Source organism: Amaranthus tricolor, chromosome 12 (genome assembly GCF_026212465.1).
Source record: "Amaranthus tricolor cultivar Red isolate AtriRed21 chromosome 12, ASM2621246v1, whole genome shotgun sequence".
In the NCBI taxonomy this organism is placed as follows: domain Eukaryota; kingdom Viridiplantae; phylum Streptophyta; class Magnoliopsida; order Caryophyllales; family Amaranthaceae; genus Amaranthus; species Amaranthus tricolor.
This window is the reverse complement of record NC_080058.1, coordinates 18,025,311-18,050,890: the sequence shown is the minus strand read 5'-3', so window position 1 is coordinate 18,050,890 and position 25,580 is coordinate 18,025,311. Positions and strand designations below refer to the sequence as shown.

At 33.6% G+C, this 25,580-nt stretch overlaps 1 protein-coding gene across 1 annotated transcript in view; it reads left to right on the top strand.

Annotated features, from left to right (window-relative positions):
- The window catches only part of LOC130828221 (bifunctional purple acid phosphatase 26-like), a 10,561-nt gene extending 101 nt beyond the window's left edge, over positions 1–10,460 (top strand). Inside the window, exons 1-10 of the mRNA XM_057694076.1 lie at positions 1–142; positions 1,322–1,506; positions 3,011–3,211; positions 3,331–3,442; positions 3,809–4,035; positions 4,556–4,694; positions 8,245–8,465; positions 9,164–9,285; positions 9,407–9,568; positions 10,092–10,460. The exon at positions 1–142 is cut by the window's left edge and continues 101 nt beyond it. Coding sequence (XP_057550059.1) covers positions 133–142; positions 1,322–1,506; positions 3,011–3,211; positions 3,331–3,442; positions 3,809–4,035; positions 4,556–4,694; positions 8,245–8,465; positions 9,164–9,285; positions 9,407–9,568; positions 10,092–10,155 — 1,443 coding nt within the window. The 5' untranslated portion in view covers positions 1–132 and the 3' untranslated portion in view covers positions 10,156–10,460. The remainder of the gene's footprint in view (positions 143–1,321; positions 1,507–3,010; positions 3,212–3,330; positions 3,443–3,808; positions 4,036–4,555; positions 4,695–8,244; positions 8,466–9,163; positions 9,286–9,406; positions 9,569–10,091) is intronic.
- Positions 10,461–25,580: the final 15,120 nt, after the last annotated feature.

Genomic DNA, 25,580 nt, shown 5'->3' with positions numbered 1-25,580 from the left:
TAATTTAAGCTTTAATACAAAAAAAATGTTTTAAACCATATTTTTTTCTTGCCTTATAGGCTTATACCACTTCATCCTCTCCTCTATCCCCTATTCAGTCTTTCTATTCATTTCTCTCATGTGCTGCTGCTGATGTTTAAAGGTAATCTCTTCTAATATTTTTATATTGTTGATTTCTTCATTTATTTTATGATTTGCTCTTCGTTTTGTACCCTTTGACTGACCTTATCTTATACATCATGCATCTTTTGTGATCATGGATTCAAGTGTAGTTTATTTAGTCAACTAATGAATGGTTTATGCAGTTTTTTTTATTTTTTATTTTTTATTTTTTTTTTTGGAATTCGAGATATCAGTTGTTTCGTCAGTTTCAGTGCTTCAATTCACTGATGATTTTGTTTGATGAACTGATTACATGAATTGGGTTCATTGAGAAAATTTCATAGATTGGGTGTTTCGTATTGACTTATGATGGCTGTGATTTGTGGCATAATTAGTTGAAAATGATATGATAAGTTGATATAGAAAGTAGGTGAAATGAATTGTAGTGTTCGCCAAACATCCATCAAGTATTTAAGTGCTTGGCAATTCAAATGCCAATCATATCAATGATGAAAGGTGTTGTTCCATGCCCAACATACTTCAATTGATATAGAATGTTAAGAAACCCTTTTTTTGGAGCATAGACCGTAGATGTATAGTGTAAGAAACTAAGTTTTTAATCTTGTCAAATTTGGTGGTGGTGTAATGGTGTTTGGCGATTCTTAGACCACAACAAAATAATAATGCCATAGCCTTAGTCCTAAGCCCCAACAAGATGGATAGCTTATGCAATAAATACCCTTTTATTCGTATTAGTGTTTGATTGTGCTGGAATCATTAAAGAAAAGTTGTTGCTATTGAAATGGAAAGAAGTATTTGATTATCAATTTGTTGCGTTATATGCTTTGCTTTTCGAGTGTAAGTTTTTCAATGAACTAAATTAAGGATAGATTTAATTTAGTGTGATAAAGCTGAGGATTGTGTGAATCGACAAAAGACTTATATTTACTTCTGCGATGCTGTTTTTGTTAGTGTGATAAAGCTGAGGATTGTGTGATTGTCGGTTTGTGATGGTTGGTACTGCTACTGGGTTACTATTTGAAGCAGCTTAGCTCTCTAATTTTTCCCAGTTAAATTATGCAAATATTATAGTACTATGAGCTGTTAAGTTAGTCTCAAAACCACTTTAAGTGATCTGTGTTGTGTGTGGAGTGTGGACTAATATGTGCTTCAGTTTATACTTCCATAAGCATCAGCTGACATTCTGTGCTACTATTAGGGATGGGGAGATTTTTCATGAGGATGACTCAACTTCTATTTGTATCTCTTGTCTTCCTGAGCTATATTCAGAAGGGGAATGCTGGGATAACCAGCACTTTTGTTCGATCAGAGTGGCCAGCAACCGATATACCTGTTGATGATGAATCATTTTCTGTTCCAAAAGGTCATAATGCACCTCAACAAGTAAGCATCCCTCGGACTCTATTAAAGATCAAATACAAAAATTTTGTGTCGGTCAATTCCTTGCATTTTTAATTTCTCCACTTTATTACTTAAACACTTATTGATAAAATTGATTTAACTTCTTTGTTTGGTGGCATTTTGTTTTCGATTAAACCTTGAATATAATAATAATAATAATAATAATAATAATAATAATAATAATAATAATAATAATAATAATAATAATAATAATAAAAGATAAATAGAATTCCCGTGTTTCAAATATTGTACTTGCCCTTGTTCCCTGTTCATGATCTACTAGTTTGTGTGAATTGCATGTGGACACTGAAACATCGAGTGATTGCAGCTAATTGTAGAATCTCAGGTGAATGTCTATTTTTTGTGTAGAGTGGGGGGTATCATCCATTAGCATTGAGTATTCAAGCATGAAAAAATATTAGAGAGAAAGAATACTAGAGAGAATAAGTTTGAGTCTTCGTAATTAGTTCAGCTTAGTCACTTATAGAAGAAGGCCCACTTCGGTAATCTGCCAAATAAAATAATGTGGACATCCTTTACTTGAAATTTGTGCTATTGATGGTTTCTTACCCTGAATATGTAAGGTACATACTAGTTGGTTGATTTATGATTCATAAGGATTTTCATGATTCTTGATGAGTTAAGAGGCTTGTATATTGGTCAAGAGTTTGGGAATGGGTTTTGGGATTCCCTACAGTTGAAAAAAGTGGCTGAAACCATAGTCTTTGAATGTGATATGCCAACTCTATGAATAATTGGAATTTGAAAGTTGAAGCCTCTTGGAAATGCGAGTAGGATCTCAGAATTTTCAGATGAGCATTACACAGTTAACAATTTCTAGAAATAACAGTCACGTGCCGCTTGATCTGATGTAGCTAATGACTATTTTACAAGCGTGTCTTGAGGGGCAAGCTTAAAGTTGTGTAACTTTCAACGTATTTTATGTTTTTGAAGATTAGATTTGTCTTGAAATGAAAGTCTTCGGCTTCTTTTGTTAGTAACTTTTATTTTTTACTAATCTTGAGGAACTATTTCTTTTATTGGATCTTTACTTTGTGCTAGATCACATAGTTGAATATAATTATTTGGTTCTATAAGGACAGAATATCTGTGTTGCTTAGGGGTTTAATATATCTCAGTAACTTCACTCCCAAAATCATTCCAGGAGGCATCGTTTTTGTGTCGAGATACTTTAATCACTAGTGAAATATATCTCGTTTACTAAACTCCCAAAAGTCGATACAAAGCGGGATGCATCTCAAGTAAAAAGTTGTCATCCTAGCGTATTAGTACCCTCCTCGTAACAACCCTGATCAAACACTAGATAGGCTAAAGGACAATAGTTGGTCTTTTTCACTCTAATTCAAATTTTGATGACTAGTGACAAATGGATTAATTTGCTGAAAGAAAGACGTCATTATTCATAAATGAGATACTCCACAAGCTCTAAACTCCATAATTGCTCTTTTGGGTGTAATGGTGGCAGGTGCGGATCACACAAGGTGACTATGATGGAAAAGCTGTTATAATCTCTTGGGTGACACCTGATGAACCAGGATCTAATAAAGTGAAATATGGTACGTCAGAGGATGACTTGCATTTTACTGCAGAGGGAACCGTTTCAAACTACAGCTTTTACAAGTATAATTCTGGTTATATCCATCATTGTCTTGTTGATGGCTTGGAGGTAATCTAGCCTGTTCGTGGCTAGCTTATTCAGTTGCAGTACCGTCATTAGCTTACATATTTTCCCTTCCACTTCTATATGTTGTTCAATCCCTTTCTTTTCCTTCTTATGCAATCCAGTATGACAAGAAGTATTATTATGAGATCGGAAGTGGTGATGTAACCCGTAAATTTTGGTTTCAAACTCCTCCAAAGATTGATCCAGATTCCTCATACAAATTTGGCATAATTGGTTAGCGGTTTCTTTTCTAATTTTTTTTTTTTCAGTTGTGCTGTTTAAATTTGAATACATTATGTAGCTTATAGAGTTGGTTTTACATATGCCTGCACCAATTGATCTTTTCACCAAAATCTTCACTTGGACTGGCAATGTTGCTGCAGTTCCAAAAAAATATATTTTTATCTTGACTGAAATGCAAATGCTTGTTTCTTTTGTTCTATTATGTCAATAAATATTAATAATCTGAATATGAACATGTCTGAACTCTAAACATTTGACTACTTATTTTTATTATTGGATTCATTTTATTCTTTGTATCACATTCACATACCCTGACAAGAGAAAGACTGACAGTCACATTCTATTTGGTTTGTGTAGGGGATTTGGGCCAGACATATAACTCTCTATCTACACTCGAGCATTACATTCAAAGTGGGGCGCAAACTGTTTTATTTGTTGGGGACCTTTCTTATGCTGACAGATATCACCGTAATGACATTGGAATGCGATGGGATACATGGGGTCGTTTTGTTGAAAGAATAGCTGCGTATCAGCCTTGGATTTGGTCTGCTGGGAATCATGAGATAGAATATATGCCTGACTTGGTAAAAATGTTGAACATTTTGTTTGCTTTTGGTTGGCTCAATTTGAATGTTCTTGTTCTCTATTTCACAACATTTTATAGTAAATATTTGATGGTCCTCTTTAATCTTGTCAATTTTCTGACAATTCTTTGGTAAATTGACTTTTATTGCTTTGATTTTAGACACACTCAACTGGGTTTTTCTAAGTTCCATCAATTTCTTAGTTTGACAATGCTATTTAATTATATATGTGTCTTTTTTTTTTGTAGAAACCACTGAATCAAAATATATTTTCAAGGTTTTTCTTTGTTCAGACCGGGTTGCAAATCTTTATCAACCTTTTATTTTTTTGTTGCATATGAAACATGTATCTTCCATATAGAGCTTGATCGCTGGGAAAGGTTCTATAAACAACTCATAAATTTGAGCTAACTATCATATCTTTCTGATTGAATAGCGTATGAACCACATTATCTATGAAATACATGACCGATATAAAGCTAATGTTCATTTATTTATTCTGTTATTATTCTATGTTCAGGGAGAAGTTGTGCCTTTTAAATCATATCTCCAGAGATATGCGACTCCTTATGTGGCTTGTCAAAGCAGTGATCCTCTTTGGTATGCTGTCCGACGTGCATCTGCCCATATAATCGTGCTTTCCAGCTATTCTCCTTACGGTAAGCGGCTGTTGGAGATTTCATCAAAGCATATGTATTTATCATCCATCTTACGCATGCTTCAATAGAAGAGTTCAAATATCCTTGGGAATGTTGTGCAATTCTATCAGTAAGACGAGCATGATCTTTATTAATTTGATCATTTGGTGTATTGACTTAGCCTTCATGACGGAAACACCTAGTTCTTGGTCATTTGGTGTATTGACTGACGGGAATAGGATCCCTACAGTCACATCAGGTTGAGTTTGATCATGCAGTTGCTGCAGTTAGTTTACTGTTTGGGCTGCAGCGGAATCACGGCCTTCTATAGATATAAAATAATTAAATTTAATACCTCTCACAAAATGCAACAATAGAAATGAGATAAAATAACCAATATGAAGTAATAAAATATAAATTAAAAAATGAACCTCTCTTAATCTTATTGAACTTTCTATGATGTGAATTACAACCAATGATGTTATTATACTCCTAAAAAATGACATATTTATATAGGTCCTACATGCTATAAAACGGACGAACATTATAAGTATACTATTGTATCCTTAAGAATGACCTAACATTTCTCTAGAAATCCTTAATGATCTCTTTCTTTTCTTTTCTTTTCATCTTCTGAAATTCTCCTTACCTTTATTCCCACAAGTTTCCCCCTCATTCATATTTGATAATAAAAAAAATTTGAACGAAAAAATTGTAGTATTCGTATCGGGTTGCCCCATTTTAATTGACTGCCTACGTACCCTCAACTGGATAAAACCAATCGTAGTTCGATTATTATCCATGTAATATCTTACATGGGATGACCTTTCGCAATTCCAAAAATAATGTTGGAACTTGCTTTGTGACACAACTTTAGTTAACATATTTATGAGGTTTTTATGTGCACTTTCGTCGAAGAAATTCCCCTTTCTATAAGATGTCTCACACAAAATGATATCTTACATCTTTATTTTTGGTTCAAGCATGATGCACTTGATTCTTCACTAAGTGAATAGCACTTTGGATACAACTTATCTCGACACAATCTTGCTGTAAACCCAACTCATCTAGAAGACACCTAGCCATAATGCCTCTTTTACCCCTTCAGCTATGAACCATATACTCAACCTCTATAGTAGAAAGAGCCATTGCAGCTTGTACAACTTACTAGATTACCTAATATTTGGAATGCATACCTAGTACTACATTGTCGTCCGTCTAGATCACCAACATAATTAGAATTAATAAACCCGCTTCTTTTATAGTGGTCTCCACCAAAGCATAACCTGGTGTCGATGGTACTTTTCAAGTACCTAAGAATCCACTTCACTGCTTCCTAGTGTGTCTTTCCTAGATTCTCCATGAACCAACTAACAACTCATATTGCTTGTGGAATACAAGGACGTTTGCTAACCATTGCATACATTATGCTGCCTACTGCGCTAGCATAAGGTACATTCTCCATGTAAGCTTCGTCTTCTGCTATTGTGGGATATTGTTTACTAGAGAGCTTAAAATGCAGAGTCAATGGAGGCACTATGAACTTATCCATTTTCATATCAAACAATTCAATGAAACGCTCAACATAGCCTTTCTCGCTCAAAAGGTTTTTTTGAATACCTAATTTCCTAGTTGCTCCCAAAGTCTTTTGTTTCAAACTCTTCAATGAGCTGAAAGTTTAACCTATTTATCTCCACCTTTTTCTTCGATTCTTCGAAGCAGTAAGCATGTCATCCACATACAATAGAAGTTTTGTATACTCACTTCCATGAAGCTTACAAATGTATACGCAACAATCATAATTACTTTTTCATAACAAAAAGTTAAATCGATTGTACCACGGTCGGGGAGATTGTTTCAATCCGTGACGATATTTCCTCAAACAAAAAACTTGACCTTCTTTACCCTCAACTTTAAAGCCCTCAGGTTGATATTTTTAGATTTCCTCTTCTAAGCCACCATTTAAGAATATTGCCTTCACATCTAATTGTTCCAACTCACGATAACCATGAGCGACAAAGACTTAAAAAACACCCATATGGATGTGTGCTTTACCACTGGTGAGAATATTTCATTATAAACTATACCTTTCTGTTTTGCTTAACCCTTTACCACTAACCTGGCTTTAAACGTTGATAGGGTATTCTTTCCTTTTATCAAACCACTTGGTAATGGGATCCCTTTTCATGTTTTATTCTTATGAAGAGACTACATCTCTTCTTCCATGGAAACCAACTAACTCTCATTATCCTTGTCACTAATAACTTGTTTGAATGGGACTGGTTCATTACCCTCCGCCCACAGTGCATACTCTACTACATTGATCGGTCATCATGCCTCAAAATTTTGTTTGACCCAAACTTCTAAACTACTTTGTAGTTTCTTTTTTGGCTTTGTTGATGCCAAAAATCTTGTTGCTATTATTGTTTTTGTAATACATGTGCATTTTCCAGCTGAATCTCTTCATGATCAAGTTTATCCTCTTCCTCACATTGAGTTGCAATAGAATGTTCCTCTTGAACATGACTAGAGTGTATTGGTTGGTATTTAGACTCTATCACCACCACTTGAGTATTTGAAGTTTCCCCAATAGCAATGAACCCCTTTGGACACCCCAAAATATTGCTTCCTAAGCTCTATCATCAAGTTTATTATCTTTGACATGATAATTAGGCGTGTATCCAAAGGCTCTACGTTCCCGTAATCTACATGTACCCTTGACCACACTTTATAAATTGTGTCTCCATATGGAGAAGAATGTGGGGATCAATTTACTACGTAACCTGTAGAAGCAACCAAATCTTCCCACCTTCTCCGCCTAAAATGCATACACCGTGCCTTCTCAAGTGGTGTATGCTTCAGTCTTTCGGCGACTCCATTCTATTGTGTTGTGTCTTTAACTATCTAGTGTCTCACAATGTCATGTTGATCACAAAACTACTTGAAAGCTCCATCCATATACTCATCGCAGAAGTTTCAGCATCGTACGTGTTCTATTTTCGACCATTGCTTTCCACCGCTTGAAACTTGAATGAGTTGAATACGTCATTTATATGCTTGAGAAAGTAAATCCAAGCATACCTTGAATAATTATCGACAAACATAGAAAAATACCTAGAAAGACCCTTTGAAATAACTTTAATCAAACCCCATACATCACAGTCTAACAACCCTCTACTTTTGTGCTTGCTTGTGCAGAACTTCACTTGAGTGCCTTTCCGTACACACGATGTTCACAAATCCATTTGTGCTTTTTTCATATTCTTCAACAAACCTTGTCCACAAAGCAATACATTACTTTTATCTTCCCTCCCTTTCCTTTTCCCTTTCCTTTCCATCTCCTTCCCCTTACCATTCCACCCTTAGCTTTCCCTCGTAGAATGTTAGTTGAACTGAAATGGGTAGTTTATTTGGTCCATGTTTGTTTCGATCTATTTTTCTACATCATTTTTATGCTTGCACGACATGCTCCATTGAAGGCCATTAGCGTGCTTTTTCTTTTTTTTTTTTGTTTTTTTTTTCCTGTTCTTTTTCCGTATAGTTGAGATTTATAAATGGTATTCCTCAACAGTGAAATATACACCACAATGGAGGTGGCTTGAACAAGAGCTAGCTAGAGTTGATAGGGAGAAGACACCTTGGTTAATTGTTTTGATGCATGTACCAATTTACAACAGCAATGAAGCACATTTTATGGAAGGTGAAAGCATGCGATCTGTTTTTGAAGAATGGTTTGTTCGTTACAGAGTTGATGTGATCTTTGCAGGCCATGTTCATGCATATGAAAGATCGGTAGGTTTTTTTAACGTTTACATTGATTTTTACTCTGCAGAAGATTAACCTATTTGATTAAACGTTGAAGATGAATTCAGTGAATGAAACCATGTTAAAATAATCTATTGTGTGAAAATACTAAACACTACTTGCATTGCAGTAGCATGGCTTTGGGAACTGATCTATATACTGTTTTACCATATAATTTGTAGGATATGCTTTCAAAGGTACTAAACTATGAATAATGGATAAGGATTACAGTGAATTTATTTGGTCTCACACCTTGGTTGTGCCAGTTTGATATGATTGACATGCTCTTTCTTTCTTTTCACTTTGAATAATTTCTGATTGCCGCGAATAACGATAACAACATTTTACTACCCCAATGTCATTAACTGGCTCCCACATAGATGGAGTTTGTAAGTTGGAAGTACTCAGCCTTATCCTTTTTAATAACAAAATTGTTATTCCCGGTCAACCTTGGTAGCAAACATCACAACTTCACATATAAAAGTGAACATGATATTATTAGTCATTTTAATAGTCTATTTTAAGGTGAAATGATAGAACTATAAATTTTAGCCCCATGGAAATAAGAGACATAATTTGTGATTGCCAAATTGGTCTGATTTTGAGATTATAGTTCTGTGTCAAGAATAGAAGAACCACTATTCTGGATGAATTTCTGAACTGATTTTATTTTTTTCATTTTGCAGTATCGAATTTCAAACATACAATACAATGTATCAAGTGGTGAACGTTATCCTGTTCCAGACAAAGGAGCTCCGGTTTATATTACTGTCGGGGATGGGGGAAATCAAGAGGGTCTAGCTGGAAGGTGAATTGCTAGACTGAATTTTTCAGAGTATTATAAAACGGATCAGTCATCATTTGCTATTTATTCCGTGTTGGGATCTTCTTGAAAGCTTTTAATCAAGCTTCTCGTTTTTGTTCTTCAGATTCAGGGATCCACAGCCTGAATACTCGGCATTCAGAGAAGCTAGTTATGGGCATGCAACACTGGAGATTAAGAACAGAACACATGCTTTGTACCACTGGAATCGAAATAATGATGGAAAGAAAGTGCCTACTGATTCCATGGTATTACTGAACCAGTACTGGTAAGTTCAATATTTGCTTCTTCTTATAGATGGTCTTTTCTGATAAGTTGCAAGCTTCCAGAATTCTATATCTATGTGTGATTGAACATTTGAAGGCTTATTGTACGCTTCCTAACCTTAAAATTTACTTCCTCATTTGAAATAAACGTTGTTCGATCAACAGAAGTGGTTTTTTTACCATGGAATAATCTCGCAAAATGCTTGTTAACTCAGATTAAGCACCATTATCTGTAAAACTGTTAACACTTCCACGATATTATGTTCTACTATATCATCTACTCCCTCCATTTTGAATTTGCGACTGACAATGAAATATGATACGGGAAACGTCTTTTTAACTAACAAATTCACAAGGACGAAATGAGTAATCATAAATGTTTCCCTCAATGGAGTACTTCATTTACTTTTTAGACGAGACTCTCAATGGAGAACGCGGTGTATGTAAGAGATCACAATTGCAATTTATCTTATAGATCTGCTTTTATGAACTTTGTTGAGAAAATGTGTTGTTACGTTGATACAGGGCTAGCACTAAACGAAGGAGGAAGCTGGAGAATCCGCAATCTTTTGGGTTATCTTCTTTTTGATTTCTAGGATGAAGCTTTGGATAATGTTCTCAGATGTTCAATTTCAGTTAATCCAACCATTGTGCAATAATTTTATGGTCATTGATAGATGTCTTCTTTATCCACTCTTGTCTTTCTTTTCTTTCTTTATCCCTTCAGTATCTTCATAACACCTCCTCGTTTGATCTCTTTTGTGAGCAATCTCAAGAACGAATTTAAACACGTGAAAAACAAAAGTGTATCGTAAACATGAGGATGGCATGGAGCGGCGAGTCCTTTGTAGTTAACCTATTGATGAAGTTCAATGTCTATTCCTTGTTTCTATTTGTTTAGGTACTTTTCTATATTTGCCTTTTCTATTATACGACTTTGCGGACATGCAAAGACACGAGGGAGGAGCCTCCGAGACTCTAGGTTTGCTATTCCTAGACACATAAGTGTTTCCGCAACTCAAAGGATAACTGTAGGTTAATGTCAAATTTACCGTGGAAAGCACCCTACGGTTGCCTATGATCATCATAATACAAATTTCAAAAGTTTTGTTGAGCTCAAAAGTAGTGTTAAGAATTTGATCATATCTTAGTCGGACGGAATACTACATTCTCTATGTAAGGTTTTGTGATTGATTTTAATCTATTTTTTCATTTTCCTTAGTATGTTGGAAAATTAATTCAAAATTAAGTTGATATATATATATATATATATATATATATATATATATATATATATATATGTATATATATATATATATATATATTGCCATTAGGTCGAATGATAACTTATTTGCCCATTCTAAGAAGTCAAATGGTGACTCATTCAGTCGAATCCAATCTATTCGATCGAATCTCATTTTCATTTCGCCAAAACAGTAGGTGAAGAAATCCTCCTTGAGCATTAGGCATCAATTTGATGGAATGTACTACAAGTTTGGTCAAATCAATGTGTTTTTTCTTGCTTCACAGCTTCTTTAAAGTACCAAAGAGCAACTTAGCGGGGCCTGAGAGAGAGTCTCGATATATGTGCCAAAGCCTCTAACACACAGAATTAGACCTTAATGCCATCAAAAACACCTGAAATAACCATAAAATAACCCAATGACAAGAACAAGGTAAAAACACGCGTAATGTGCATAATATGAATTGAAAGACGCGAAACTTTACATTAAAACGGAGTCGTAAACGTGCTCAAAAATGCGCACATCAATGTTTAAGATGATGTGATAGGAGAGATAAAGAGTGACACTTTAGACAACATGATGGGAAGGTTAAGGGAGGGAAATATTGGTTAGGGATTCTCTTTGCAACGTAACTAATATGTTAAGGTAGTTGATTTTGTTTCCAAAAACATAAAAGACAATAGTTTGAAAGATAATTTTATTTCCAAAAAAATAAACTTTTAAAAAAGATAAAGAATATTTTTATTTTCGTAAATATGGCAAGAAAATAAATTAAAAATAAATGGTTGTAATTATGAATTTTGAAAAGTAAATATCAGAAAAGATATTGTCTAAAGATATTTTGATTAATACTTTGATCTGTATCATCATACTTTAAAAATGGTATCACTAAACCCCAGTTGTCAGGTCCTTAACAATTAGTGTTAAGACCTTGAAAACATAAGGCTGATCACATGTAACACATAAAAGCACACAAAATTAAATAAGATGCTCTCCCTATGTTTGATCACATCTATCTTTAGGCAGAGGCTTTGTGAAAATATCTGTAGTTTGGAATTCTTTTGGATTAAAGCTAATGGCGATGACCTTGTTGTAATGATCTCGTATAAAATGATGTCTCACATCAATATGCTTTGTACCAGAGTGTTGAAGTGGATTCTTTGTTATTCACATAGCAGATGTATTGTCACATTTTTTGGAACTTCCTTGTAATCCAATCCTACATCCCTTAGTTGTGGAGACATCCATAGGATATGAGCACAACTAGCACCTGCGGCTATGTATTAAGCTTCGGCTAATGAAAGGGCCACTGAGTGTTGCTTCTTTGATTTATAAGAAATAATAGAGGATCTAAGAAATTGACAATTTCCCATAGTACTCTTTCTATTAGCTTTATAACTTGCAAAATCAAAATTCGAATATCCATTAATAAGAAATCACTTTTATTGGGATACTAAAGACCAAGGTCTCGAATGCTATTTAGATATCTAAAAATACTCTTAATTGTTATAAGAGGAGATTCTTTAGGGTTAGCTTGAAAATGAACACAAACACTAACACTAACACTAAACATAATATCAGGTCTACTAGCTATCAAATAAAGTAATGAGCCAATCATACCTTGATATAACTTATAATCTATAGACTTACTGTCAAGGTCTTGATCAAGTGAGGATGAAGAACTCATGGTGGTCTTCGAGGGCTTAGATTGGTCCAAGTTATACTTCTCTAGAAGATCTCTTATATATTTTCCTTAATTGATATATATATATATATATATATATATATATATATATATATATATATATATATATATATATATATATATATATATATATATATATATATATATATATATATATATATGTATATATGTATGTATGTATATATGTATATATGTATGTATATATGTATGTATGCATATATATATATATATATATATATATATACATACATATATACATACATACATATATACATATACATACATACATATATACACATACATACATACATATATATATATATATATATATATATATATATATATATATATATATATATATATATATATATATATATATATATATATATATATATATATATATATATATATATATATATATATATATATATATATATATATATATGCCTTCTTTTCTCTTTTTTGATTTGCAATCCAAGGAACAATATCAATTCCCCTATCATGCTCCTATCAAACTCTTTACTCATAAGATTAGAATATTCCTTGCTAAGTTAAACGTTAGTAGCACCAAATAAAACATCATCAACATAAATTTAAACAATTAACATATCACTACCTTGAGATTTCATGAAGAGTGTCTTGTCTATCAAACCTCTTTTAAAACCATTTTCCATCAAAAAGTTAGAGAGAGTCTTTCATACCAAGCTCTAGGAGCTTGTTATAATCTGTAAAGAGCATTCTCTAAAATAAAATATGAATTGGAAACTTTTATTTTCAAAATCAGGAGGTTGATCTACATACACTTCTTCGTTAAGATAACCTTTTAAAAAAGCACATTAACATCCATTTGATAAAGTTTAATATGCATGAAAGAAGCAAAAGCTAACAACGTTTTTATAACTTCTAAACTGGCAATAGGTCCAAAAGTTTCTTCATAATCATAAATTTCTTCTTGATTGTAACCTTGCAACAAGTCTAACTTTTTTACAATCTACCTTACTTTTTTTGTCATATTTGTTGCTTAACACTAACTTTGTTCCAAAGATTGCCCGATCACTAGGTTGAGGGATTAATGTCCATACCTTGTTTCTTTCAAACTCATTTAGCTCATTTTGTATGGCAACAATCGATTCGGCTTCTTGTAGAGCTTCATCATGAGTCTTAGGTTCAATGAGAGAGACAAAAGCTTAAGAAGCACAAAACTCTTTGATCTAGTTTGAACGCCGCATTGAGGATCTGTGAAGATATTCTCAAAAGGATGAGAAGGTACTTGTTTGAACTTTATTTTAAGCCTAAGGAGATGTTGTCTGTTTAGGTTCAAGGCTTAGAGAGTTAATCTGAGTGTTATCATCATTCAGGACTTGTTCTCTAGATTCAAGTTCTTGATTGATGTTGTCAAGCCCTTAAGAACCATCACTGGTCTCTAGATTAGCAACAACAAGGGTTTGAATATGTTCTTGTATGTTTGTTTCATCCTCCTTTTTATTTCATCTTCATCATCATCATCACTAACCTTTATATTGCAAAACCTTCGCTCAAGATTCCATTATCTTTTTCATCAAAAATAACATGTGTACTTTCTTTCACAACTTTATTGCGTAGATTATATACACTACTATCACAAGCATAATCAAGAAAAATAGCTTTGTCACTGTGTGCGTCAAACTTACTAACGTTGTCTTTACCATTGTTATGGATGAAACATGAAGATATAAAAGGTTTGAAATACAAAAATTTTGGTTTTATCCCCTTGAGAACTCGTAGGGAGTCTTTTTCAAAAGAGGTCTTATTAAACATCTATTGAGGATATAATTTGCATTGTTAACCAATTTAGGAAGACTGCTTTCTAAATGCATTGTCCAGGATATGTCCTCAAAAGTGCGGTTCTTTCGTTCCACAATTTTGTTTTGTTGAGACATCCTAAGAGTAGAGAAGTTAAGTGAAATAACATATTTTGCACAAAACGAGTCAATACCAAGTTGATTAACTTCTCTAACATGATCCTTCATTACAATAGCAATAGGTAGGTTTTTCGTAGCTGGAAGTTCTTTGTAAAGTTTTGAAAACTCTATCATAGCTTCTAATTTCTCACGAAGAAAAGCTAACCAAGTAAAGCGAGAAAAATCATCCACTACAACGAGAACGTACTGTTTACCTTTAGGAGATTTTAACACGCATGGGACCACAAAAATCAATATGTAAAAGTTTAACAGGTCGAGAAGTACTTATAACCTTTACTAGTTTCAAGGAACCTTTGGTTTTCTTACGTTTGGCACACGACTTACATAACTCATCAATCTTGAAAGATAAGCTAGGAAGTCCTCTTACAAGGTCAGGATAAGCAAGTAATTTTATAGCATTCATATTTAAATCTCCAAGTATTCTATGCCAAAGCCTTTAATCAATAGTCAAGGCCTTGTCACACTTTAAATTATTGTCAACTTTGTTAGTGAACATAGAATAAATATTATCACATATATGAGCAGTAATGATAACCTTACCAGTTTTGATACATTTTACCTCACACTTGCCTTTGTCAAAGACCACTTGATTACCTTTGTCACATAGTTTTGAGATGCTAAGGAGATTGTACTTAGGATCAATAACTAATAACACATCATTTATGGAATTAATAAGTCACTACCAACTTTTCTAACACCAAGTATATTGCATTTTACGTTATCACATAGAGTAATTGGTTCACCGGTTTTTTCTTTGAGTTCGGTGAATAAAATCACTTTTCCACTCATAAGCTTTGAACATCCACTATCAAGAATCTATTTATTAGGCACCTTAATAGGAGTTTTTGAATCCTTGTGGAATCTTGACGAGCCATGAGACAAAGATCATTACTATTATTCTCCGTCTCCCTTGATGAATTTGTATCACTCCAAGTACCAAACATGGCTTTCTTTTTGTCATGCTTTTTGTCATCCTTTATTTTGAAGTTTTTTCTTTTCTCATCTCTTTTATCTTCCGTTTTATCTTCCTTTTTCTTGTTAAGAAAATCTCTAATAAAGTGATCTCTTACACCACATTCAAAACAAGTTAGTATATTAGATTTAGAAGGGATAAATTGCTTACCTCGAGGGATTCTGGAAGATTGTGGATATTTTTCTTTCTTGAAGTTCCTTCTCATATTCCATAATTGAGGAAGAACACGAGCCACTAGGGTAAAGGGATCACTAATCATCTTCACTCTCTTCTTCGGATGTGGAGGGTTTTTCCACCTTCTAGTCCTTAAGAGACATATTTTTTTACTTTTGAAGATAGCTCTCCATCATCTTCTTGCATGGTACGACCATCAATGAGAAGTTTTCCTAGGAGATCTTGAGGGGGTAGCTTTTTCAAATCCTGAGCTTCCTCTATGGTTGTCACCTTTGGTCCCCCATTTACTCTTTGAAAGACAACTTAGAATCTTTCGAACTTTTTCTTCATTGGTAAAGGATTTTCCTAAAGAATGAAAGTTATTCACTTTGAGTGTGACCGGGTGAACATTTCCTTTATGGATTCGTTTAGAGCCATCTTAAACAATTCATACTTGTGAAAAAAGATGCTAGTCTAGGCTTTCGTGACTTGACCAGTGCCCTCTTAAGTAACAATGAGTTTATTCCAAATTTGATGGGAAGAAGTACTAGAGGAAATTCTTTCAAACTCACCTTCATTCAAATTGCAATATAGAAGGTTTATGGCTTTGAGATTTTTGGCTATGAGTTCAAGGTCACATTGAGTATAATCATTTTCATATATTTGGGACCTGACTCCATTTATTTAATCATAGGCAGTCTAGGACCATTTTTGATAAAATTCTAGATTTCAAGATCTTGATCAATACTGAACATCTGCATAACAAAACGCCAATGAGCAAAGTTGTTTCCGTAGAAAGAGAAGGATGGTTAGAAGCACGTCCTTGAGAAAAAACACCATCACCTTGGGGATTCATAATGAAATACCTCCTAGATTGTTATATCAAGCTTTTGTGAGTTAGCAGTGTTACCAATTGAAGAATCAATAAGGATGATGGAATACTCTAAAAGGGGGTTTGAATAGAGTATGACAACTTGTTGACTTTTCACTCATAATAAGTTGAGGCCTTGAAAAGGTAATTTAGGACCTTTAAAACTAAAAATGCAGTTTTTTTTACTAAATAATTAAGTTTGGGGCTTGTTGTTGAGCAAAGATAAAACCAGAATCTAAAAAGGCAAAAATAAAGAACACATGGATGTAAAGGTTTCAATTCCTTAAAGAACTTAACTTTACATCCAAGCTTTTCCCTAGCTTTTAGAATTTTGAAAAAAACTTTTTATTAACTTTCTCCTTAGATTTTTAGATACAAGCTTTAACAGGTCACACTTATTTTTTCTAACAACTTTCCGCAGTCACAATGCTATCAAAATAGAAATTCTAATCCTAGTGAACTATAGATTTTTTTCTTCCACTTTTCTTTCTTACAAGCAATTGAAATATTACAATTTAAGTACAAGAAATTACTCTAATGAAATTTACAAGACAACCTAAACAGGTTAACTTGAATGTAGAGCTTTGGAGTAATTCTTAAATGAGGATTCATTGAGACTTGAAAGACTTTTACCAATGTGTTTCTTTTGTACACTGATTCTTCGTGTTTTTCTTCACATTAATCTTCAGATTATGTACTAATTGAAGCTTTGAATCCTTAACCTTAACTTATCTTAACTGACTCTATCAAGGCCTTGAAATTGCTAACATATCATTGTATCTAAGAAAATTTTCATACAATAAAACTTGTTAGAATAAATCATATATAAAAGTATGAATTCTTAATATTACTTTAGAATAAAAATCAACTCTTTCATAGAAAATTTCATTCGATTTTTAGGCAAGTACATATATAATAAATCATATATAAAAGTATGAATTCTTAATATTACTTTAGAATAAAAATCAACTCTTTCATAGAATATTTCATTCGATTTTTAGGCAAGTACATATATAAATTATCTCTTAATATAAATGGAAATCTTTTAGGAATTAAAATCAATATAATATCTTGTCATATATTTGCAATCTTAGCAATATAAATAAAGATAGAAATCATATGTTGCGAGATCTTTCCTAAATAAACAAAGATAGAAATCATACCTTTTGAGATCTTCTTTTAACCGTTGGATTAACTCGATTTAAGGCAACAAATATGTTTTCCAAATAATATAGTAAAAGGCTATATTAAAGATTCTTGTAATCTTTCGGCTTTTACATGAGGTCGACAAGGCTAGAGTTGAGGTTGTTGAGAAGCTACCCCCTCTGGTGAATGTGAAGGGGATTCGTAGTCTTCTTGGGTATGCAGGTTTTTATAGGAGGTTTGATCCAACCTCCTGATTGAAACCTACCCTTCAAGTTGACATGCATATGTCAACTTGTGTGATCGATGTCAAGGAGTTGGCAATTTTCCCAAGTCTAATGCCATGCCAATGCATTCGATTGTTGAGGTCAAAATTTTTATGTTTGGGGTATTGGTTTTCAGGGTCCTTTCCCTTCCTCATTTAGAGACAAGTATATACTTGTTGCTATTGACTATGTTAACAAATGGGTGGAGGCAATTACTACAAATACAAATAATGCTAGAGTAGCGACCAATTTTCTCATAAACACAATATTTCCTCGTTTTGGTTGCCCTCGAGCACTCATACGTGATAATGGCACCCACTTTATAGAGAAAAACTTTGAAAGTCTTCTTAAAAAGTATGGTGTTTTACACAAGTATGCTCTACCCTACAATCCCCGGAGTAGTGGGCAAGTTGAGATTTCTAACCGTGAGCTAAAGCTTATTCTTGAAAAAACGATGCAAAAGTCTCGCAAAATTTGGTCTAATAAGCTTGATGATGCCTTTTGGGCTTATATGACGGCTTTTAAGACCCCAATTGGGACTAAAACTTTCCTTTTGATCTATGGGAAGCATTCTCATCTTGTGGTGGAACTTGAACACAAAGCTCATTGGGTAATTAGGACTCTCAACTTTGATCTTAAGAGTGCATGTGAGAAGAGACTTCTTGATTTGAATGAGATTGATGAGATCTGCCTAGATGCGTTAGAGAGTACTCTACTTTACAAAGAGAAAATAAAAATATGGCACGATCAACGCATTCCTAGGCGTGAGTTCAAAGTTGATGAGAAAGTGTTGGTTTTTAATTGTCGCCTTTAGTTCTTCCCAGGTAAGCTAAAGTCTAAGTGGTCCAGACCATACAGCGTTACTCAAGTGTTCCCTTATGGGTCTCTTGAGGTAACCGAGGCAAATGGATCATTCAGGATCAATGGTCATTGAATTAAGCACTACTTTAATTTGTAGGTGAACCTCTTGATAATGAGGAAGTCGTGATTTTTGAGGCCTAGTTTTCTAGGTTGAACTACGTCAAGCTGTAGACTTTAAACAAGCGCTTTGCGGGAGGCAACCTATACCCTTTCTTTTAAATTTTTTTCCTTATTTTTGCTTTAAATCATATTGATTGTTATCAAGTTTTTAAAATGTTTGTTTAAGTGTGCAGTTATATTTAAAAAAAAAAAGAAAAAAAAATTGAATTGAAGAGACAGTGGCTAAAAGCCAACTTGGCTTTGAAGCTAAAATGGGTACGACGAGTCTGTGTTTGAAACTGGACAAAAAAATTGAGAACAACTAAAAATGTCGACTTGGCACCGGTAGCAAAATAAGATCGCCTACTCGGCGATAGTTTTTGAAAATCACGTTTGAGTCAGGCCTTAAAGTTGACTCAGCGTTCGGGTTAAAAAGGCTGAAGTCGCCTCAACTGTGTAACTGTCGACAAAATTCGTGGACCTTTATATGCAAATCACATGCCCTGTTCACCCCACATCCTCATTTCTCTGATTTTCCTTGTCACTGCATCTTTAACCTCTCATCTTCTCTTTTCAAACCCTCCCTTTCTCTCTCATCAAATCGACGAACCCTAACCCATATCTCCATCTCAAATTCCTTTCTACCTTCTTCCCTACACTCTTTTATTCTACTTGGTGTTCAAGAGCTAATTTGTGGGTTGAATTTCATCCTCTGCTTGGAGATTTATTGGGTTACAACCAATATTCCTATACTCTAATCAATGAAAGGTATAAATTTCTATGTGTTATTTTTCTTTTTGATTTGTGATTTTGATTGTTTGAATATTGTTACTTAGAGTTCTTAGTTTGATTTGTGGTACTTTTTTGGTGGGGTGTTGTTTTTCTATAATTAGTTTGAGGATCTGTGGTGCTAGCTGTTTTAGATTCAAAATGAAAAATTTGTTCAGATCTAAGAGAAGTAGGACAAATGACTCTTCTTCCTCTCAAACAGAGGCATGATTACCATCCCCACCACCCCCGGACCAACTTCAAAGAGCCGAGGGCTCTTCTTCTTCTAGCACCAAGGGGTGTAGACTCAACTCTCAGCAAGCTAAGTATTTTAACAAGTTGAGGGGAAGAGTATTACTCCCCCACCAAGTTTGTTGAGCAAGATGACCTAGCGAGTCTAGGGTTATATAATGGTGTCAGAACATTGCTAGAAAGAAGAGGGCTCCATGGGTTCATGGAGGTTGCAGCTGAAGTATACCCACGTCTGACCCTTGAGTTCTTACCGACTGATGTTGGCTGCATTTCATTCATATTTTATCCCCATTATTTGGCTATATTGTATTGGGATTTTGCGTAACTAGGCTTGCTTTATTTGAGATTTTACACTTGGTTGGGTATTTTGGTGTTTTTGTGAATTTCAGGTAATATTCGTCACAACCGATCAAAAACAAAGTAATTTGGCGCATACAATACTCACTTAACTCCGAAAGATCAAGTAATCAAAGCCTTGATAACCCAAGTCAAGGAAACAAGGCCAAAAGGAGCCAAAGTAGACCATTTAAAACCCACTCAACCAAAATTGGGTCAAGCCAAGCTTGCTCGAGCAAACAAAAGACTTGCATTAGAGATAAAAGCTAAGCAGGACCACCCTGAAGGCCGCTTGACCCAGTCGATCGAAGTTGGCTCGGGTCTAGCGAAAGTACTATTCGCTTCTAGTAGCTTCAAATTGTCGACAGAAGCATTTTCAATGGGTCGAGCGGAGCCTTTTTTGGTGAATGCTATGTTTTTAAATATTTTGACCTGTGTATCTGATGCTCGCTCGACCAAGTCGAGCGGATCGACTCAGGTCGAGTGATTTGGGCGCTCAGTAATTACGCTTTAAAAGCTGCTGATTAGATGCCCTACCCATTTCTTTTGCCTCTCATACTTTATGCTCCACCACCCCTATTTACCACCTATCTACAGCCTACCTATCTCACGCATAGGTGGTGAAGAAATCATGAAGCCACCACCCACCACTTGTCCTCCCTCCTATAAATGGAGAAGAAGAAGGCTCAAGCAAATTATTCATTCTGCTACAACTCAAGATCTGAATTTTAAGCTTTTCTTAGTTTGTTTTAATCTTCCTTTATGTATTTTCCTTGATTCAAATCTTGTATTCTTAGTTGCAATTTTCTACTCAAAGACTTATTAGATAGTTCTAGCTTTTGATTTGTTCATCATTGAACATCATTTGATACATTAATGTAATTGAGATTAAGTTAATTCTATTAAAGCATTTCATTAAGCATTTGGATTGCAATTGAAGCTTTATGGAGTTTATCATTGGCATTCATTAATTCTTCATTTAGTTGTCTTCCTTGGATAGAATCCCAAGCTTGTAATTTCTATTTTCTACACTTCATTACTTTTGATTATCTTGTTTTTATTAGTAAGTATCATGAATTCAATGTCTTGAGTTATGTTCAACTCCAACATGAGTGAGTAGTTCAATTTGGCTTAAGCTAGGTATTATCACCATATATGTAGTTTAAATTGCTTTCTGTACCTTTGGCTTATTTGTGTTGTTTATGGTTTTAGATGGATTTTTCTATTATCGTAGTGTCACATGATTACGGGCGAGAGTCAATTTCTAATGATAGTCCATGCTTGAAAATTGAATCATCTCAATGAGAATAGGTAGATGTTTTGATTGGAAATGGTGAATGTGTGCTCCATGTCTTAAATGTGCTTAGCTCCATGAGAATAGGTTGTTGAGTATGTTTTAGGAAGGTTTTGTTTCTCGAGAGAGAACATTAGTATCCAAAATATGTTGTTCTCCATAACATAAATCCATGACCTTAGGTTGAAGATTAGTAAACACTATTTTGGTGCGGAAGCCTAGCCTTTGCCTCATCATCAACATATCTGAAACAACCCAAACCAACGTGAACAATATAATAATACTGTCTACAAAGCACAAACGAAGACTTATAGAAGTCTGGGCAGAATCCGACCTATGGCTCAATAACCACAACAAACCAATATCAGAGTAATTTAAAATTTTGCATAATTTAAACTTAAATAGCACAAAAAATTTATAATTAAACTTATAATTACAAAAGATTTGGTACTTAATCTAATTATATCAAAGTTACAACCCATGATTCTTTAAAATTCCTTTACAAATTAACTTTCCTAAAATGACGTCCTCGCTATCACTGCACATAACACATAAGAGAAACAAAAATCCATCCATATTAGAGTTGACCTGAAAGTGGATTTATCCTCTGTAAGGGATAGGCCCCATTAAAGACTTTCAACAATTGAATTGTTCAATAATCCAACAAACTATTACATTTATATATAAGTCATTAACAAATATCTCTAATTTAATCTTTTGCTCAATTGGCAACTACCTATAATCGTTATTTTATTCAAATCCAAACTCTTTTAAAAATACCGTTTGGTATCGACATGAATACGACTAAGAACCTTTAGTTCAAAGCGAATCAAAATACGACTATAACTTTACAAGTTAATAGCAAAATCAAAATACGACCATTACTTTACAAGTCAATAGCGAAATAATACGGCAAATGAAACATATGATGTCATTGTGAAACAAAAAAAAACTTTAAATACCAAACGTATTTATTCAAAACTCATATTAAAACAATAATGTAACAATAGTTTAAAACGTGGGAATGTAATGGACCATTAGGAAGTAAGCCTGATCTAAATCTTGAGAACATGGGTGATCATCCTCACCGAAAATACAGCTCTTGCAAAAACGAAACGGGATTGAGGGCTCGAGACCGATCCGAATAACCATTACCTATTATCAAGCTAAAGGATTTCACAATAATCCGAATATAAATATCCGTTGCCAATTCTCAAAAACGGACATTTTTAAATGTCGAACATTTTAATATAAAACGAATCAATAAATCACTTGATTTTCTTTAAAATTAATAATCATAACTCATTTACATAGTACAATATTTAAAAGCTCATAATTATAAACATGTGAACATACAAAACATAATTTTGATCAAGAAATAGAAGCAAGGTCAAACTAATTCAAAATCCAAAATTTCAAACACTAAAAATTATACGATTTTTCTCAAATATCAATAACAGTAATACTACATCTTATAAAACATAACTTGAACTTTGAAATACTTAAATTAAATTTAAAAGATAGTAGTTTGCTTGTAGGTTACCTTTGAAATAGTTATAAAAACGCCTTCCTTAAAAATCATTATTTTAATAAGTAAAATGAGTTTGTCAATCTAAAAATAAAATTTACTACGATTTTATCTATCTATTTTATTATTTTTGGGGGACAAATTAAATTGTACGATGAATGTATAGGTACACCTTAAGCTTGTTGGATGGGTAAGAGATACCACCTCAACCCCAACACTCACTAAACACACCTTCCTTTCCTTCTTTTTATACTTGTGTAATGTAAGGACAATACCCACCATCATTCCCATCACTTCTACAAGAAAAATTCTGAATTCCCACCTTCTCCAAGTCTATAAGTAATCCCAAATTCATAATTTTTCCTTCTCCAAGTGCACAAGCAAAGCAAAAGATGAATTTCATCTGTGCTCCAAGTATAAATTGAATGTTTTAAATGGTTTTAAGTTTTAAGTATAAACTATTGATGTAATTGGTGTCTTGTGTGCATCATTCAAGTCTATGCATTGTGACTAATGTGTGTGTGACTATTGATGTAATTGGTGTAGACACATTAGTCACACACACATTAGTCACACACACATTAGTGGTTTATAGATAAAAAATAAAGGTTAAGACACGGTCTCCAACCCTTTATATGGATAGATTAATGGTTGGTTAAGTGTGTCTTAATGTGTGTGTGTGTGTGCGTGTGGTGTTTGAGTGGGTATTGAGTGGATAAGATTATGAAGCAATTACAAGAAACTTGAACCGAGAAAAGTATTGTCTTGAACGAGCATGAAGATTAGAAATAAGCAGTAGGGCCTGGTAGGTTGTGCTCGAACGAGCACTTTATACTGTTGAAGTCAGTAAGCTAGATTAAAAGTAGACAGTAGGTTCTGGAAGACTGTGCTCGAACGAGCCCCTTATGTTGCTGAAGTCAGTAGATGACAGCTTTTGAACCCGTTTTGTAAACCCAATATCTTTTTCGTCCGAACTCAGATTTACGCAAATTTACAGTCGCTACGACCGTACGGAAGTCTGGTTTATCACCCAATTGGAATCACTTAATAATATTAATTATAATTTTATCTATAAACCTTTTAGTGAGCATGTGCCTTCATAAAAGTGGTTAAAAGAGTTCTATATTGTTACTAAGCCTATAATAGGTGCGATTACTTCAGTTTAAGTAATTGCTTGGGTGGATGTGTAAACTTAATTATTGAATTGGAATTGATCTTTAAACCTATAATAGATGCGATTACTTCATTTTAGTGACGAATTCTTGGATTTGAGCTTTATAGATTGGTATTGTTGAGTTCTGGGTTCTTATTTGGTTAGTTGATATTATTTATGTATAATATAAGTTGGGTATTTGGGATTTTAGATTTGTGTAAATATTGGTTAAAATCCTTCATTGTTAAGGATGAATCGTTTAACACTCTAACTAATTATTGATTGCTTTCTTTATGTGATAATATTAATAATATTGTAAAATAATTTTAAAGAAACTTTACTCATGTTATGGAAATTGTATTTAACAAAACAAAGTATGTTAACATTGTATTTAGAGAGATTACAAAAGCATGTTTTACTTCAGGTTTTGTATAAAGTATTAGACATTATAAATGCTTGTTGTTTTAGGAATTGGACAACGGATACTACGTATCCGTTTTTGTGTGAAAACCCTAGAGCTTGATTCCAGATATATACTTTTAGGATAGGCCTTGAGCCCCCGATCCCATTTGGTTCTTGCAAGAGCCGTTTAGGTGATGAAGATCACCCGTTTACCAGAATGTTAGATTAAGCCTACTTCTGGCGGTCACTGAATATTCCTGGTTTTATATTAAATATTATTATGTTTGAATATTGTTATTAAGTAATGTTTTTGATGCTTTGGCAAATTTTGTGATTTTGTGAAGAGTTACCTAAAGTGTTAGCTTTGAGCTTGTGTAGTTCTTAGCCGTGTTGGGTTTATTAAAAAAAATACTCTAATATTTTCCTGTGTTTGATATAAATTTATTTGAAAGATGTTACAGAAATAAATAAATAACTTAGTTTACAAATGATTTTCAATGTTGGATTACTCAATAAATTATTATCATTATTGACTGCTTTTGATGGGGCCTACTCTTACGGGAGTAGATCCACTTTTAAGGGTAGCTTGGTCATGGAAGTGATGTCTATAAGTATTATGTGCTACGTGCGCGGCAAGGATTTCCATTTTATCATCACTCTCTTTTGACTTTTAGTTATGTAAACATTTTCTTAGTTTGGTGTTGTAAATTAAGACTTTTAAGTGTTAGAAATATTTTGTAATTAACTGAACTTAAGTTAAGTTTGTAAAAAGTTTTCATTAACTTTGATATTGGTTTGCTATGATCATCTGATCATAGGTCAGATTCAGTCCAAACATCTATAAGTCTTTCACTGTGTTAGGGGACAATATTATTATATTGTTTCCGCTGGTTTGGGCTGTTTCAACCTATCTATGCCATGCATAACAATCAATAATTAAAACACCAATCAGTTCATCATCAACCATCAACATATAAAAGCTTGAGTTACTATCAATGGTGTTTC